The sequence below is a fragment of the Leopardus geoffroyi genome, chromosome D4 (genome assembly GCF_018350155.1).
Source record: "Leopardus geoffroyi isolate Oge1 chromosome D4, O.geoffroyi_Oge1_pat1.0, whole genome shotgun sequence".
NCBI lineage: Eukaryota > Metazoa > Chordata > Mammalia > Carnivora > Felidae > Leopardus > Leopardus geoffroyi.
Window position 1 is genome coordinate 73,553,203 of NC_059342.1, and position 17,255 is coordinate 73,570,457.

The window sequence follows — 17,255 nt, forward strand, 5'->3', positions numbered from 1 at the left end:
GTTAAGCACAAAACTTTATTTAGAACAAATAAAACCAACTCAGTTTCTGACTCTGAAAGTTTATTCCACAAATCAAAATACCCCTCAAATGTTGTCTTTTCATAATTGTAATGGTGTTTTAACCACTTTGAGATTGTTCCAGAACTGTGGGCCACTGGACAATATTAAAACTGGGGAAGAAGAGTTTTAGATACTGCCTAGGTTGCAATCTAGAGTTAAACCACCTACGCATCTAGTTTGCCTTGGTACTGGAATTAAGTCCCATGAAATGAAAACTAGCATCTCTTGTCTGCATAGCCTGGGATGGAGCCCTCTATCCAGGGCTTCTGCCCTACCTCTTGAGGTCAATTGCCTGGAGCAGGGGAGTCAGCTCTGTCCAGCATCCAGGCTTAATTAGGGCCTCTGCACCTACCCAGAGGAATAAAAACCTTTTCTCCAAATCGCGGATTTCTTTTGATCACCTTTACTCTCAACACTCCAGAAGCCACACACCGACAAGAGGTTGTCCTGTACAAGCAGCTGAGGAAACATGCCGTCCTTGCTGGTAGAGGCTTTCTGTGACCCATGGATATCCTATCCCTCCCTTCCCCTAGTTCTGACACCACATCGACCAAGTGGTTGTTGAATGAGTCAGTGCATGAGTTCGTGACTGCAGGTGGCAAGACTTCTAAAGAGAAAACTGAAAGAAAGCACATGCCTTTGCTCACAGAATTGAGGCTCACTTTCCAAAATTGTAGCGAGATATAACTCAAACAAATGTGAACCGAGTTGGGAGCAACTCCAGTGAGAAATGCACCTTTCTGGGCCGGTCGAGCTCCCGGATACCATCGTCCAGCCCTTGAGCACAACTTGCCACGTAGCTCTTTGTGCCAGGTCTGCTTCTCTGCCCTTCTTGGCCCATGGCTCACACCCAAGGGTCTCTTCACACCTTTTCCCAGCCTTTTCGGTTTCAAATATTCCCATTACAGGACTGTTCCCAGAAGCAAACACCTGGCCTTACTGATCTCCGGATTGCAAAAAGGAACAATACTACAAAGGAAGACAACCCCAAATGAGGCTCTGTGGTCCCCATCCCCAGCAGCAGTCAGGAAAGACTTGGTTCCTTGTCCAGAAGCAACGCTCATCCCACACCCCAAAGGAACTGCCTAGTCCAAAAGACGGAGAAGATGAGCAACAGGGTGACACTGAGGATGACAGCCATCAGGTAAGCAAAGATCCGGAACTGAGGGTTGCGGAAACACTCCCTCAGAGAGTAGTGGCTGGGAACGGGAATGGGCAGAGACCTGGGGGAAGGGCCTGCGTCCTGGGGGGGCCCAGTTTGGCCCCCGGGCTCAGGGCCTAGGTCCAGCGTGTAAACCCGGGGCTGGCGCAGGAAGTAGCGGCTCTTAGGCTGGTCCTTGAGACAGAGCTGGTGGCCTTCCAGGATGACATGGTGGGGCTCCAGGCGAAGCAGGGTGAGCACGGCAGTATCCGTGGGCAAGTCCGTGACCGGCTGCCCAGAGGCCAGCACCGTGGGCTGGCGACAGAGGGGGCAGAGCAACCGGCGCCGGGCTGGAGTCACCAGGCTGAGGTGGGCCAGGCATTCCACGCAGAAGGAGTGACAACAGTCCAGCACTTTGGGGGTGTGGAACGTGTTGTTGAAGGGGTTCCAGCAGACCGGGCACTCAGGCTCCCGGCCCTGCTGCTCGGCCATCCTCAGATCGGACACCGCGAGGCCTAGTAGGAATGTCCTGGCAGAAAGGGCAAAGGAGCAAAGGGACACCCATTGAGCCCCATCCTTGTGCCTGGCCCTAGGCAAGGAGTCTGTGTGCTGTTGAAAGATACTGTCACCCACATTTCACAGATGAAAAACTCAGCAATTTGTTCCAGACCACCCAGTTCCTAAGCTGCAAAGTCCGGGGCTCCTGCAGCATGCCTTCTGTCAGGGCAAAGGCCTGAGCCACCCCACTGTTAACAAGCTGCCCCTGGAGGAGACTGCACCCTGGCTCTGGACACGGATAAAGTGCGCCTTGTGTTCCATGTGATCACCCTTGGCTCCTCAGACTCCAGGAAGAGGGAGGGGAACCAGTCAGTGATTTGCGTTACAGGGCAAACACTTCCCTGCGGCCTCAAATCCCTGACTCGTGCGTGCAGAGATGGCCTTTGTGAATCCCCCGGTCTGTCCCTCTGGGGACAAATGCCAGGCCCTCTTTCCCTCCTCCCACTGGGCTATCGGGCCAACCCTCCAGAGCCCATTTGCCCAGTCTGCTCAGGGCACTGCACTGGCCCGGCAAGGGGGGCCCTGGCGAGGCTTTTCCCCTTGACCTGGAAGCTTAGAGACACCCAGGTCCCCAGATCAGCCCTTCCAGAGCCTCCTCCCAATACTTGGCCTCTCCTGGCTCCTCCTCCCTCCCTCTGTCCCGGGAAACCCCAGGGCACCCACCTGGGCTTCCTTGGCACTAGGTAGGGCAGACTACCTGAAGGACCTGAGGCTCCGGTCTCTCCCTCTCCTGAATCCACAAAGCTTCGGGAGACGGCCTTCCCTCCACCAGCCGCCAACCCCCGGGCCCGTCTCCATGGCAGCACACACAGCACCTGGAGCTGCCAGGGGCCCGAGCTGCGGCCTCCTGAGCACACCTGCCCGCGGCAAAGGCCACAGAGCCGCCTGGGTGGCGGAGTGGGGAGGTGGGGGACCAGAGTTCCCCCAGGGCGTGGCACACAGTCAACCGTGGAAGCCAAGCGTCTGCAAGATTGTGGGCAGTCTCTTCAAGACCTGGGATCCAAGACCTGGGAAGGGAGGGGTGGCAATTTCCTTTTTCTAGATTGTTGGGGGGGGGGGGGTAAGTGAGCCTCTGGGCTGCTTCTCTCCCGGGCCCCCATTTCTTTCCTAAAGTGGCCAAAGCCTCCTCCACACACAAAGGGGCTGCCTCCCCTGTCCTTTGGCTGCTACGATGTTCACCTGCTACACAGTCTAAAATCTCTGCACATCCTCTCTGGTCCCCTTCGGATAATTTTTTTTTTTAAGTTTTTTGTTTTTGTTCTGTTTTAAGTAATCTCTACACCCAATGTGAGGTTCAAACTCACAACCCGAGATCAAGAGTCGTGTGCGCCTCCTCCTGAGCCAGCCAGGTGCCCCCTTTCTTTTCTTTTTTTTTTTTTTTTTTGATGTTTATTTATTTTTGAGAGAGCATGCACCAGCGAGGGAGAGGCAGAGACAGAGGGACAGAGGATCCGAAGCGGATTCTGTGCTGACAGCAGTGAGCCCAATGTGGGGCTTGAACTCGAACCGTGAGATCATGACCCGAGCTGAAGTCGGACACCTGACCGACTGAGCCACTCATGCACCCCAAGACACCCCCTTTGCTGATCATTTAATGTGCCCAAGTAGCTGCAACCATGCCAGTCTTGCTGCCATCTTTGTTCTTAGAACACAGACAACCAGCCTGGCAGGCACTGACCGCTGCGATCTTAGAGTCCAAAGGCTGGCCATCTCTCCACCCTTGGGGACTTAAAAGGGGGAGCCAGGAAGGAGGACAGTTCCAGCCCCACTTCCCCATTTCAACCAGAAACACCTGGCTTTTCCCATATCGATCGCTTGAATAAGCTGAGTGGAGCTGCTGAGGGGAAGAAAAAGTTTAAGAACCATTTCCATCCTAACCACTCACTTTGCAGACGGGAAGCAAGAAGTGACTCTCACCCAAGGTCTCCCAGCTCGTCAGTGGTGTCACCCAGTGGTGACACTAGAGCTTCCAGCTCACCACTATGCTGCTGCTTAAAGACAACACTCGTCTATCAGTTCACCTGCCGGGTGCGTGATGTTAACTACATAGTAAGTGTTTGCATGTGGCCCGGGATTCCTCGCACCAGGAGTCTCTCGTGGCAATCCGGGAACCACGCACGGGGCTTGGGGGAACCAAGTCTCCCTTGTGCGCCTCACATGACACCATCTGCCCCGAGTTGAGACCTGAAGCAAAACCTGCTTACACTCTCTTGTCCATAGTTTCCTGCTGTTCTCTCTTCTGTCACTGCTCCGCGTAGGGAAGAGGAAACAAAGGTATGCAGAAGGGGGATGGGGGGATGGAACAGTCCTGGCCGAAGCCGGGAGAGTTTACCAAGGATAATGCCTTCCCCTGTGGACCATTCATCCATTCTACAGTTACTAAGTCATTTAATGTTTATTTCATTTTTGAGAGAGAGAGGGAGAGCGCAGGTAGGGGAGGTGCAGAGAGGGAGGAGGACAGAGGATCTGAAGCCGGCCCTGCACTGACTGCAGAGAGCCTGATGTGGGGCCCGAACTCACGAATCACGAGATCATGACCTGAACCGAAGTGGGGGGGCTTAACTGACTGAGCCACCCAGGCGCCCCTACAGTTAAGTTATTGAGCCCTCACTGCGCATGCCCCGGAGCTGGGCACTGGGGAAATGATGAATGAAAGAGGCGTGGCTTTGACCTCAGGGCATTTAGAGTGCTAGGAGGGAAAAAGCTGACTAATGAGTAGTGGGCAATGACTAAACTTACCATTTCACTGCATGCTATAAAGGACAGAAAGGAAAATGGGTTTGAACAGGCTCCCTAGGAAACCACCGGGGGAAGGTTTCTTCAAAGAGGTGGTATGAAAGCTGAGTCTGAAGGACAAGAAACCAGCCGCGCAGCGGGGAGGAAGAACACTCCGGGGCCATGGGAACAATGAGTACAAAGCCCCAAGGTGAGAAAAGCCTCTGCCAGATTCAGGAAGTGAAAGGAGGTGACTGAGTGTAGTGGGTGGAGCTGGAGCAGGAAAATGGCTCAGGATAAGCCTGAGGGAAAGCCGCAGGCCCTGGGGAGCTAATCTGGATTTCGTTTGGAGGGATGGGGGAGGGGGGTTCATCCTATTTCCATTTTATTTTGTTATTTTTTTTCCAATTTCCATTTTAAAATCACTGTTGCAGGGGTGCCTGGCTGGCTCGGTCAGTAGAAGGTTGATCTCTGGGTTGTGGATTTGGGCTCCATGTTGGGTGTAAAAGTTGCTTAAAAATAAAATATTTTTAAAAATAAGACGGGGCGCCTGGCTGGCTCAGTCGGTTGGGCGGCCGACTACAGCTCGGGTCATGATCTCACGGTCTATGAGTTCGAGCCCCACATCGGGCTCTGTGCTGACAGCTCAGAGCCTGGAGCCTGTTTCCGGTTCTGTGTCTCCCTCTCTCTCTGCCCCTTCCCTGCTTGCTGTCTCTCTCTCTCAAAAAAAAACAAAGGAGAAGAAGAAGAAAAACGGCATTCCAGCTGCAGAGCAGACAACAGACTGAAAAGGACAGAGTAGAAATGCAAGACCATGAGGGACTTTATCACCAGGCTGGGGTGGTGGCACTTGATGTAGGCCAGGCCATGGCAGAGAAGGTCAAAGGGATGGAGGAAGAACTATCTGTGGAGATGAAATCAAAGGCACTTTCCAAAAAGCAGCGGACAGCGTAGATTCTGGAACCATGTCGTTCAGGCTCATGACTCCAGATGTGCTGCTTATTAGGGCTGTGATCCCAGTTGAATTGCTTCACCTGTGTCTCAATATCTTTTTTTTTTTTTAATGTTTACTTATTTTAGAAAGAGAGAGAGCACAAGCGAGGTAGGGGCAGAGAGAGAGAATGAAAGAGAATCCCGAGCAGGCTCCACGCTGTCAGCGCAGAGCCCCAGTCAGGGCTCGAACTCCCAAACCAAAAGATCATGACCTGAGCCAAGATCAAGAGTCAGCTGCTTAGCCGACTGCACTACCCAGGTGCCCCCTCAATGTCTTCTTTGGAAAAGGAGGCTGAAAGTAGTACGTCAGAAGAGAAGGCTCTTAGAGCCTGGCATCTGGCAAAGACTACGTATGAGGCAGTTGGCATTATCCCTGCAAATGGATTTGAGAGAAAGGTCAAGCCTCGCCATGAAAAAGGTCCTGTGTTGAGCTTTGAGGGGCTCTGAATTCTAGAGTGTGTATGAAGCAGACCTTTAGTACTTATCAAAGCCTTAAAATGTACATGGCCTTGGGGCACCTGGGTGGCTCAGGCAGTTAAGCGTCTGACTTTGGCTCAAGTCATGATCTTGCGGTTCGTGAGTTCAAGCTCCCTGTTGGGCTCTGTGCTCACAGCTCAGAGCCTGGAGCCTGCTTCAGATTCTGTGTCTCCCTCCCTCTCTCTGCCCCTCCCCAGCTTGTGCGCTCTCTCTCTCTCTCAATAATAAAAAAAGAAGGTACATGGCCTTGATTCAGAAGTTACCCCACTGGGCATCTGTCCCATGGACATAATCAAGGACTTCTGCTAAGGCTTGACTGTAGAGATGCCCATAGAAGCACAGCTCTAACAGCGTCGTATGGAAAACTGCTTACTCGTTCAATAGTGGGACATCAATTAAAGATACTCTGCTCTATCCCCGTGAAGAGACACTTTGCAGCCTTTAAAATGATGTGATAAAACATCTATTAATGTGGAAATGTTTGTGATGCCATTAAGCAAAAAGAAACAGCAATAAAACCCTATCATGGTCGTATATCCAATATATGTATGCAGTGGAAGAATTGTCTGGAAAAACAAACACCAAAATGTCAACAATGGTTATCTCTGGGAGTAAGATTATAGGTGTTTTTTTGTCTTGTCTTAAATTCTCTCATCTGAAGGGCATCTGGGTGGCTCAGTCGGTTGAGCGGCTGACTTCTGCTCAGGTCATGACCTCATGGTTCGTGCTGTCAGCTCAGAGCCTGGATCCTGCTCTGGATTCTGTGTCTCCCTCTCTCTCGACCCCTCCCCCATTTACATTCCCTCTCTCTCCCTGTCTTTCAAAAATAAACATTAAAAAAAATTTTTTTTAATTCATCTGAAAATTCTTTTTTTTTTTTGAGAGGGAGCAAGTGAGGGAGGGGCAAAGAGAGAGAGACAGAAATGCGGCTCACCTGGGGCCCGTGTTCGCCTGAAGCAGAGCACGAGCTCACCCGATGCGAGACTTGAACTCACAGACTGTAAGGTCATGACCTGAGCTGAGGTCAGATGTTTAACTGAGCCACCCGGGCGCCGTCTCGTCTGAAAACTCTAACTTTACTACAGTACAATGAACTTATGTTACCAGCCTTAACGATCTCTCCCGTGCCCCCAAAGCAGACCTACATTTTCTGAAGCTCCGTGGCCAAAGCCGTAAGAGGCCATTCAAGAGTAGGAATGATTACTGTCGCATGAGCGCCTGGGCCCTTATCTGCCAGGGTCCCCTCAGACATCCACTGTTGTTCCAGGATCAGCAGGTCAGAGGCCAGCCTCTCTAGGACAGATTCCGGCCCTGTGTCGGTGTGTCCACCCCCAAGGCAGAACATCTCAGCTGCAGTAAGTCCTAGACAGCACCCCAAAGGCATCACCGTGGTCTGTGACCAAGTCAGCCAGAGACTGCCTGTAGTGTCGCCCCGAAGTTTTTGCCCTCAAGAGGAGAGTTAAGAACTAGCATTTTTACAGGACTTCACAGCTTACGAAGGGTCTCGGTCCTGGCTAGGATCTAAGTGTAGCAACTCACATCTCGATTTTATGATGGTCTTTTACAACTTTTTTCCATCTGATTAAGGCCATTGGATTCTTTAAAACCACCCTGTGAAAGGAGCAGGATCAGGAGTTAAAAGTGTATGGGCTTTGGAACCAGACTTATTTGCTGTGTGGTCTTAGGTAAATGGCTTATGCTCTCTGAGCTTCATTTTTCTTTGTAAAATAGGCTAATAATCCCGACTTTGAGGCTTGCCTTGTGAGAAAGGGATAATATCTATCATGTGCCCAGCAAAGCACAGCAGGGGCTCAGTATAGTTAGCATGATAGTTTTCTTTCTTCCTCCTTTCCTTCCTTCCTCCCTACCTCCTTTGCTTCCTTTTTTACTGTTTATTTATTTTTGAGAGAGAGAGACCATGCGCATGCACTCACGCTCGCACACGCACAGGGGAGGAGCAGAGGGAGAGAGAGAAGCTTCTTTTTTTTTTTTTTAACATTTATTCATTTTTGAGAGACAGAGAACAGATCGTGAGCAGGGAAGGGGCAGAGAGAGAGGGAGACAGACTCCAAAGCAGACTCCAGGCTCTGAGCTGTCAGCACAGAGCCCAACGCAGGGCTCGAACTCACAAACAGCGAGATCATGACCTGAGCCGAAGTCAGACACTCAACCGACTGAGCCACCCAGGCGCCCCGAGAGAGAGAGAATCTTAAGCAGGCTCCGCGCCCAGAGCAGAGCCCGACTTGGGGCTCGATCTCATGACTGTGAGGTCATGACCAGAGCTGAAATCAAGACTGGGACACTTAACTGACTGGGCCACCCAGGCGCCCCAAATTAGTACGATAGTTTTATACCCATTTTATAGGTAGGGACGCCAAGGCTCAGAATGTGAAGTGGCTTAAAAAAGAAAGAAAGAAAAAAAGAATGTCAAGTGGCTTAAGACTTCACAGCTGAAGAAGGGCTGAGCTTGAAAGATGGTCCCAGGAGCCCTTTCCTCCCAGGCCGCAGCGTTCACGTTGGCCGAAGGCACTGCCTCTCGGGACTCTGGGACCCTGTGTCCCACCCGTCCCTCCGTGCCCCTCTCTGGCTCCTTACCTGCTTCCTCAGAGTCCCCTCTGCCTCCTCCTCCTGTCCCCAGTGCGGACCCTGCAGCGTGTGCTCTGTGCTCTAACTTCTCTCGGCCTGGTTTCCAGGCAGTGGGGGGCGGGCCTCATTTGCATGGGTCTCTGGCAGCTCCTGACCAGGCTCTGGTTTTCATCCTCCTTCTGATGACTTTGGACTGTCGGCGCTCACAGGGGACAGCCTGGGAGCTTTGGTTTTCTCTTCCGCCTGTGAGTCACTCTAGCTTTTTCTCTGAGGGGGTCAAAGTCCCTCACCCTTGCAGACCTCTGCTCTGTCTTGATTTCCTGCCACAACTGACTGTTCAGCCTTGACTCCTGCCCAACCTTACTTGGAGGGAAGGCAGGATATCTCTGAAGCCACTTGTCCCTCAGCCCAGATAACTACCTCCCCCGCCCTGAGCCCCTACAAACCGAAATACAAGGGGCTCTTGCAAAATATTAAGGAAAAGGCAAATCATCCAACAGAAAAACAATCAGGGGGCGATTATTTAAGCTAAACGTGAAGAGACTGCGTCAATCAAGTCAGATGTCTGGCTCAGGGTCAAGTCCTTGCTCAGAATCCAGACTCTACTCACTAGCAGTCGAGACGAGCAAACAGTCTTCTCTAAGCCTCGTTTTGTCACCTGTAAATGGGCATCGTAATTTTACCTGCTTGATCTGCAGATTACATGAAATATCACTTGGAGGGTTCACAGCACACAGGAAATGTTAACTACAGCTCTTATGCCGATAGGATCTGGAAGATCGCTGAAGGGAAACACGACGGGATACGCACATAACTGCTCAACCTCATTTATAATTAGAGAAACTCAAATTTAAATAAGACACTGATTTGGGGAGCACCTGGGTGGCTCGGTCAGGTAAGCACCCGACTCTTGGTTTCAGCTCAGGTCATGATCTCACGGTTCACAAGCTCAAGCCCCACGTTGGACTCCGTGCTGACAAGCAAAGAGCCTGCTTGGGGTTCCCTCTCTCTCTCTGCCCCTCCCTGCTCATGCCCTCTCTCTCTCTCTCAAAATAATACATCAACTTAAAAAAAGGACACTGTTTTTTTAAAGGGACTCAGTTTAAGATTTGTCAGTCTGCTAGGGAAAAAAAAACAAAAACCCGCCACTATTATTAAAAGTAATAATGGTAGTTTTCTGGGTGTTTTACTGAACGCTGTGATCTGTGACGGCAAATGCCCCCAGCAATCCCAGGGAGCACAGTGCCTGGCGATACGGGACACAGAAAAAAATCCGTGACTCTTCCTTATTCTTCTGCAGATAAGGAATCTGCAGCTCAAAGCAAGGAAGGGATTTATTTGCCCAAGGTCTCATGAGAACCACTTAACAGCTGGGCCTGTAAATGTGGCTCTGAAATCTGTGCCCTTGCCTTACCCTCTCCTCAGTGTAAGACGCCTTTTCTGGCCCTCTCATGGTCTGTGTACTCAGACTCCTCTAACTTTATTCCTTTACCGACCTTTTCCATAGGCTTTGGAGGATAAACAAATAAATAAATGTCTTTTTCAAAATTTTTCATAATGTTTATTTTTGAGAGAGAGAGAAAGAGCGAGGGAAACAGAGGATCTTAAGTGGGCTCCATGCTGACAGCAGAGAGCCCGATGTGGGGCTCGAACTCACAAACCATGAGACCATGACCTGAGCCTGAAGTCAGACGCTTAAGCGACTGAGCTACTCACACACCCCTAAATAAATGTCTTTGGTTGGCATTGTAATCAATTGTCCTGGTTGCATCATTTTATGTTTCTAAAATTATTTTATTTTAGAATAGGTAACATATTCATGTGAAAGATTTGATTTTGTGGTGAAAATGTTGTCTTCTTCTCCCAGCCACCTCAATGCCCTGAAAATTAAGGTTATTTAACAAAAAATTTTTTTTTCAGTTTATTTATTTATTTTGAGAGAGAGCAGGGGAGGGGCAGAGAGAGGGGGAGAGAGAATCCCAAGCAGGCTCCATGCTGTCAGCAAAGAGCCTGACGCGGGCTAGAACCCACGAACCGTGAGATCATGACCTGAGCCGAAATCAACAGTCGGACAGTTAACTGACTGAGCCACCAAGGTGCCCTTGAAGATTAAGGTATTGTACTGTCAGTTTCTTTTGCATCTTCCCAAAGAAATTTTATGGCTCCGCAAACAAAACTCCTTTGGTAAAACGTCTACGTGTCTCTTTTCCTCCTCTTTACGCAAATGTGCACATGATATACACCGTTCTGCACCTTGCCTTTCTCACTTAACAATGCACCTGAAATATCATTCTGGATTAGTACCTAAAAAGCTTGTTTTCAGTTTTGTAATGGTTGCATCGTATTTTATTGAATGAGTCATAAATTACCCAACCATTCCCCTACTGATCTAATCCCTTCGTTTTACATATATAAATATTAGCTGGAGGGGCACCTGGGTGGCTCAGTCTGTTAAGAGGCTGACTTCGGCTCAGGTCATGATCTCACAGTTCGTGGGTTCAAGCCCCGCATCGGGCTCTGTGCCAACAGCTCAGAACCTGGAACCTGCTTCGGACTTTGTCTCCCTCTCTCTGCCCCTCCCCTGCTTGCGCTCACTCGCTCTCTCTCTCAAAAATAAATAAACATTAAAATATATATATTAGCTGGAAAAATAAATGCCAAAATGTGGGATTTAGATTAGCCTAGAATTGTGTGAAATTAAAGCTGTGGACTCCAGAAAGTTGCCAATCCCTAGGGAAGATCTCTAAGAAATTTTCCTCTTTCTGAGCTGGAGACAGAGGGAACTCAGGTGTGCCTGGAAGGCCTGAGGTCCCTGTCAGCTCTACAATTCCCTGCTTTTAAATTTCACTGCTGGTTAACCAAGGTTGGTGGAGATTCAAGACACTGATTCAGCCCAAAGGATCTGCATTGTGTTTGACAGTTTGGAAGCTATGCTTTCTGGTTTGGCAGCATTCGTGCAAACCATGAAGAAGTTCGTACACTTTGACCTAATAATATAATTCCTCGGACGTGCCCAAAAGACATCTGTGACATGGAGATTTATAACATGAAATATACATTTGATCCTTCTATTCCTGGCACAGAGTTCCTAAATCCCTTGGAATTTCCTAAGTGATGGGAACACTAAACATGTCTTTTGTTATGTGAATGAGAAAACTTTTGGAAAGCGCCCAGGCAACCTAAAGGTGGCTCGTTGCCAGGGCAACCAACCTTGTAATCTTGGGGTTGGAACTTTCATTCCAGCCTGGACACCCACCCTCTGGGAGAGGAGAGGGGCTAGAGATGGAATTCAATTGCCAGTGGCCATGATTTAGTCAAACATTGCTCTAGTGAGGCCTCCATAAATCCCCTAAAGGATGGGGTTCAGAGAGCTTCTGGACTGATGAACACAGGGCAGTGCCGGGACAGGGCAGAGAGGCTACATGCCCCGTCCCACATGGCCTGCCTGCCCTATGCGCCTCTTCCATCGGGCTGTTCATCTGCAGCTTTTATAGAGATAAAAGCCACAGGCCTTTACATACCTTCTATAATAAGCCCGTAAGGATAAGCGGATGCTTCTCTGAGTTCTGCGAGCCACGTTAGCAAATTAACCAAACCCAAGGTCGTGGGAACCTCCGATCTATCTGTAGCCAGTTGATCAGAAGCCTGGGTGATGAGCTGGACTTATAGTTGGTTTTCTGAAGTGTGTGTGGTAATGGTGGGGACAATCTTGCGGGAGCGAGCCCTTCACTGTGGGAGCTGACACGATCTCCAGCTAGGTAGTGTCACAATTGAGCTGACCCGTGGGACATCCAGCCGGTGTCTGAGAACTGCTTGGTGGTGGCGAAATATACACATGCATTGGAATTAGTGTCACAATCAGAATATGCCTGTGTCTTTTGGTTAAGTGAGGATGTTCATCGAAGTTTTAAGTTAAAAAAAAAAAAAAAAAAGATTGAAAGAAATATAAAAGCCCAACTATAGGGGCGCCTGGGTGGCTTGGTCCGTTGAGCGTCTGACTTCGGCTCAGGTCATGATCTGACGGTTCCTGAGTTTGAGCCCCGCGTCGGGCTCTGTGCTGACAGCTCAGAGCCTGGAGCCTGCTTTGGAGTCTATGTCTCCCTCTCTCTCTCTGCCCTTACCCATTCGTGCTCTGTCTCTCAAAACTGAATGAACGTTAAAAAAAAAAAAAAAAAAAAAAAAAAGCCCAACTATAGCACATCAGTTGAGTAGAAAACTACTTTATCACTTAAAATGATGTTGTAGAAAAATTGTTATTACTTGTGAAAATTGTCACGACATGTCGTAAATGGAGGCAGGAAGGCAGTTTACAAAATGGTGTGTGTAGTGTGAGCTAGATTGTGTAAAACAAACTATACACGGAGACTGAAAGAGGGGCGCCTGGGTGGCTCAGTCAGTTAAGCATCCTACTTGAGCTCAGGTCATGATCTCGCGGTCTGTGAGTTCGAGCGCTTCGTCAGGCTCTGTGCTGACAGCTCAGAACCTGGAGCCTGTTTCAGATTCTGTGTCTCCCTCTCTCTCTGACCCTCCCCCGTTCATGCTGTCTCTCCCTGTCTCAAAAATAAATAAGCATTGGGGCGCCTGGGTGGCTCAGTCGGTTAAGCATCCGACTTCGGCTCAGGTCATGATCTCACGGTCCGTAAGTTCGAGCCCCGCGTCGGGCTCTGTGCTGACAGCTCAGAGCCTGGAGCCTGCTTCAGATTCTGTGTCTCCCTCTCTCTCTGACCCTCCCCCGTTCATGCTCTGTCTCTCTCTGTCTAAAAAATAAATAAACTTTAAAAAAAAAAAATTTTTTTTTAAATAAATAAGCATTAAAAAAAAAAAAAAAGACTGAAAGACCGTGAGGCAAAATGTTGTATCTCTCGGTGATAAGCTCGCTGGCAGTGTCATTTTCTTTTCATTTATATTATTCTAAGTTTTTATCAGTGAATATGTATTCCTTTCGTTAACAGGAGAATTCACTTGGAAAATCAGTCAGCCAGAGTTTTCTGCAGCCAGGAAATCCAGAACTTATAAAGAAAAACAGGGAGGGCATGTAAGTAATCAGTCAGGGCGTTGCAAGCATTGAAATAAAAATAAAATAAACCAGGGTCCTTTTCCGGGTCACTGATTGTCTAGTGAGCAAATGCGTTATCACAATGTCTCCAGGTGGTCAAGGCTAGGGAGTACTTTGCAAACAGTGGAAAGTTTTTTCGGGAAGATACCCGGGAGAGAGCGAGGCATCTGAGGAATCTGAATTGAACTGATTTAGTTCATGCTTGGGGGGGTGAGGTCAGCCAACCAGAAAAGCACCTCATCTAAGCAGTACCTTGGAACCGGATGAGCGAAGAGTCATGCGACTTGGTGCCGTCCAGCCAAGGTCGGCAGTGGAGGCGCAGGGTGGCATGGCTCCTTCTGGGGAGGAAGAGGCAGCAGAAGGCAGTAGAAGGGCAGGGGAGGGTGGAGAAAAGGCGGTAACGAGGCAGGTTTTGGCCAGGTGAAGAGGGATCGTGTTTAGTGAGGGCAGGGGCCACCTCTCTCCATGGGGCACTACATTGTCATCACTCAGAGTCTTGCCTCAGACCCGTCCAGAGTTTGGGACAGTCCCAGAGGGAAGGCATCGCCCAGAGATTGTCCAAAATGCAGAGCTCAGGCCGACTCCAGACCTGCTGTCATAATTTGCCTTTTTACAAGACCCTTAGGAGATTCAGAAACATGCTAAAGTATGAAGAGTACTGATTGAGGACAAATATCCCCAATAGATGCTCCTTGGCTCTTCCTGATCACGTTCATGATCCATTACATTCAGATCCCTGAAGACTTCCCAAGGACATGATCCCAGGGATACATCGTGGACAGGGCTGGGTGAATCCCCACCTGGGAGCCGGCACGCCCCACCCCTGCCTCAGGCAGCATCTCAACTTGTTTTTACAAGGTCACAATCCCTTATATAAAACGCTTGGAGCCAGATGTGCTTCCGAATCTGGATCTTTTCCTATTTTAGGACAATGATATGGCATATTTACGGATATATTAAGTAACTCTCCCAGTGGGATCTGACACAGCACCCTGGGATCAGATGCTTTAATATTCTGCAGTTGATGATACCAAAAAGAAGAAACAGGATAGGGCCAGGTCAATTTTGGTGCCAAATTTAATGAAAAAAATTTTGTCTTCAGAGTGCAGGGATTTTGGAATTGTGGATAAGGGTTGTGAACTATTTTCTTATTTTCTTTTTAGCATGTATCAGATGGTTAGAAATACTGAATGGGACCACTTCCCGGTATTAGCTAACCTCGGACTTAGTAGGAACTCCAAGATCTAGCTATTGTTTCAAATATAAAGTAGTTCATACACTTCTCATCAAGCAGGTCACATCCAGCGTTGCTATTCCCAGAGTCCACAGGGTTCTGTGAAGAGCAGTTGGATTTGGGGGCACCTGCATGGCTCAGTCGGTTAAACATCCAGCTTCTACTCAGGTCATGATCTTGTGGTTCTTGAGTTCAAGCCCCGCATGGGGCTCTTGCTGCCGTCAGCACAGAGCCCGCTTTGGATCCTCTGTCTCCCTTTCTCTCTGCCCCTTCCCTGGCCCCTCCCCTGCTCTCTCTCAAAAATAAATAAAACATGAAACAAAAAATTAGTGAAATGAAGAGTTGATCCCAGCTACCATTAATGTGACATGTCGGAGCTGCAGCTGGAACTCGAACTCGGGGCCTCCACATCCTGGCCCTGTGCCTCCCTTCCCCTGCTTTCCCCGGCAGACTGCGCATGAGCTCTTGGCCAGCCTCCCCGCCTCAGTCCCCAAGCAGAGAACAGTCTCCAGCTGAAGGATGAGGAATAACAGGCCTCCCACATGTGCCTCCCGGTATGTGTAGGAACACGGAACTGAGATGGGACGGTTCTCTGTCCACCTGCGCTGTGAAGGAAGCATCTCATCTTTCCATCCCCGAGACGTTCAGCCCCGTCGGGGTGGGTGGTAGAAATTAGCTCTCAGAAAGTCCTTGGGTTAGTTAGTCCAAGCACATTGAGTCCTCACACTTATTCTGAAGCCTTCCTCCAGGTAAGTCCTGCCAGGAGGACAGTGCCAAGGAGCTGGCTGGAGGCTGTTTGTACCAGGAAAGTCCAAGGAGTTCCCGGGAAAGTCTCCAAGGCCTTCTCCGAGTGCCAGGAGAGACGCTCCTGGGCCAGGGCCCCTTCCGCTCTTAGGATGCTCCGCTGATAACACTGGCAAAGGGACCCTTTCGGAGGCTCGAGATCGGGAAACCGGATGTCTGCCTCCTCTCTGCGTCTGCAGGCATCATCGCCGCTCCTCCTGGGGCCCCACAGTCTCTCACTTTTCTCTGCGGCCCCTCTCCCTCATCTGGGGTACAATCTGTATCCGTGTTGTTCCCCTTCTTTTGCGGGAGTTTATTTTTTAACTCTGTAGTAAGTGTTCAATGCAGAAAAACCTAGAAACTCACATGAATGTAATAATCCTGACACTTAGGAATAATGCTAGGTGCTCTTCTAGGGGCTCTGCCTGAATCGTGTACCGATCCTGACGACAGCTCTGTGGATCGGTGCTATTACTGTATCATTTCCGTTACACGGATGAAGGCACAAGGCACGGAAAAATTAAGTCACTTGCCCAAAGTTGCCAGGAAAAGAAGTGGCAGCCTGGGATTTGAACCAGCAGCCTGGTGTCGGGAGTCCACACCCTTAACCGCCATGACCACCACGCCTCTTTATAAGGATTTCAAATGTGATTTTTAAAACTAATTATTATAAAGATATGTGGTACTCGATGAACTGTTTTGTAGCCTTTCTCTCACTTATCTTTCTACATCACAAAATACTCTTCTAAACCTTTTCTTCAGAATGAAAGTAGTCTTGTTTTTGACTGTAAAAACAATAAAGGAAATAGATTGATGTGTCTCCTTGTACATGCACTGTCTCTGCAAGGACACACAAGATGCTGGTAATAGACAGACATGGATGAGAGGGAGCCGGTTTATCCTATAAACTTTTAAACGTCCAACCCTTGATCTTGGCTCAGGTCATTATCTCACGGTTGTGAGATCAAGCCCTGCATTGAGCCCCGGGCCAGGCTGAATATGGAGCTGTTTAAGATTCTCTCGGGGCGCCTGGGTGGCGCAGTCGGTTAAGCGTCCGACTTCAGCCAGGTCACGATCTCACGGTCCGTGAGTTCGAGCCCCGCGTCAGGCTCTGGGCTGGTGGCTCAGAGCCTGGAGCCTGTTTCCGATTCTGTGTCTCCCTCTCTCTGGCCCTCCCCCGTTCATGCTCTGTCTCTCTCTGTCCCAAAAATAAATAAACGTTGAAAAAAAAAATTTTTTTTAAAAAAAGATTCTCTCTCTCCCTCCCTCTCTCTCTGCCCTGCCCTTCAAAAAAAATAATAAAACTGATTTATCCTCATTGCAAAACAAAAACAACCAAACAATATAGTAAGGCATAAAGCTGAAAAGAAATTCATCTTTAAACTCAATACCCAGAGATAACACCGATACATTAAAAAAAAATTTTTTTTAACGTTTATTTATTTTTGAGAGAGAGACAGAGCACAAGTGGTGGAAGGGGCAGAGAGAGAGAGAGAGAGAGAGAAACACAGGATCCAAAGCAGGCTCCAGGCTCTGAGGTGTCAGGCCAGAGCCCGACGCCGGGCTTGAACTCACGAACCTCAAGACCGTGAGCTGAGCTGAAGTCAGACGCTCAACCAACTGAGCCACCCAAGCTCCCCTACACCGGTACA

At 49.3% G+C, this 17,255-nt stretch overlaps 1 protein-coding gene and 1 long non-coding RNA gene across 3 annotated transcripts in view; one reads left to right on the forward strand and one right to left on the reverse strand.

Moving 5' to 3' along the window:
• On the reverse strand, positions 1-9,378 carry RNF183 (ring finger protein 183). Of its 2 annotated transcripts, none has more exons than XM_045468505.1 (2): positions 8,540-9,378; positions 1-1,730 (listed from the first exon to the last, which is right to left on the reverse strand). In XM_045468505.1, the coding sequence occupies exon 2, from the start codon at positions 1,691-1,693 to the stop codon at positions 1,121-1,123; it is 573 nt and encodes a 190-aa protein (XP_045324461.1). In that variant the 5' UTR covers positions 1,694-1,730; positions 8,540-9,378; the 3' UTR covers positions 1-1,120. The 2 variants fall into 2 exon arrangements, with proteins under 2 accessions (XP_045324461.1, XP_045324462.1); XM_045468506.1 differs by lacking the exon at positions 8,540-9,378 and adding an exon at positions 2,423-3,059.
• LOC123593014 overlaps positions 3,233-17,255 on the forward strand; it is a 26,650-nt gene continuing 12,627 nt past the window's right edge. Inside the window, exon 1 of the long non-coding RNA XR_006710053.1 lies at positions 3,233-3,808. This is a non-coding gene — a long non-coding RNA (uncharacterized LOC123593014). The remainder of the gene's footprint in view (positions 3,809-17,255) is intronic.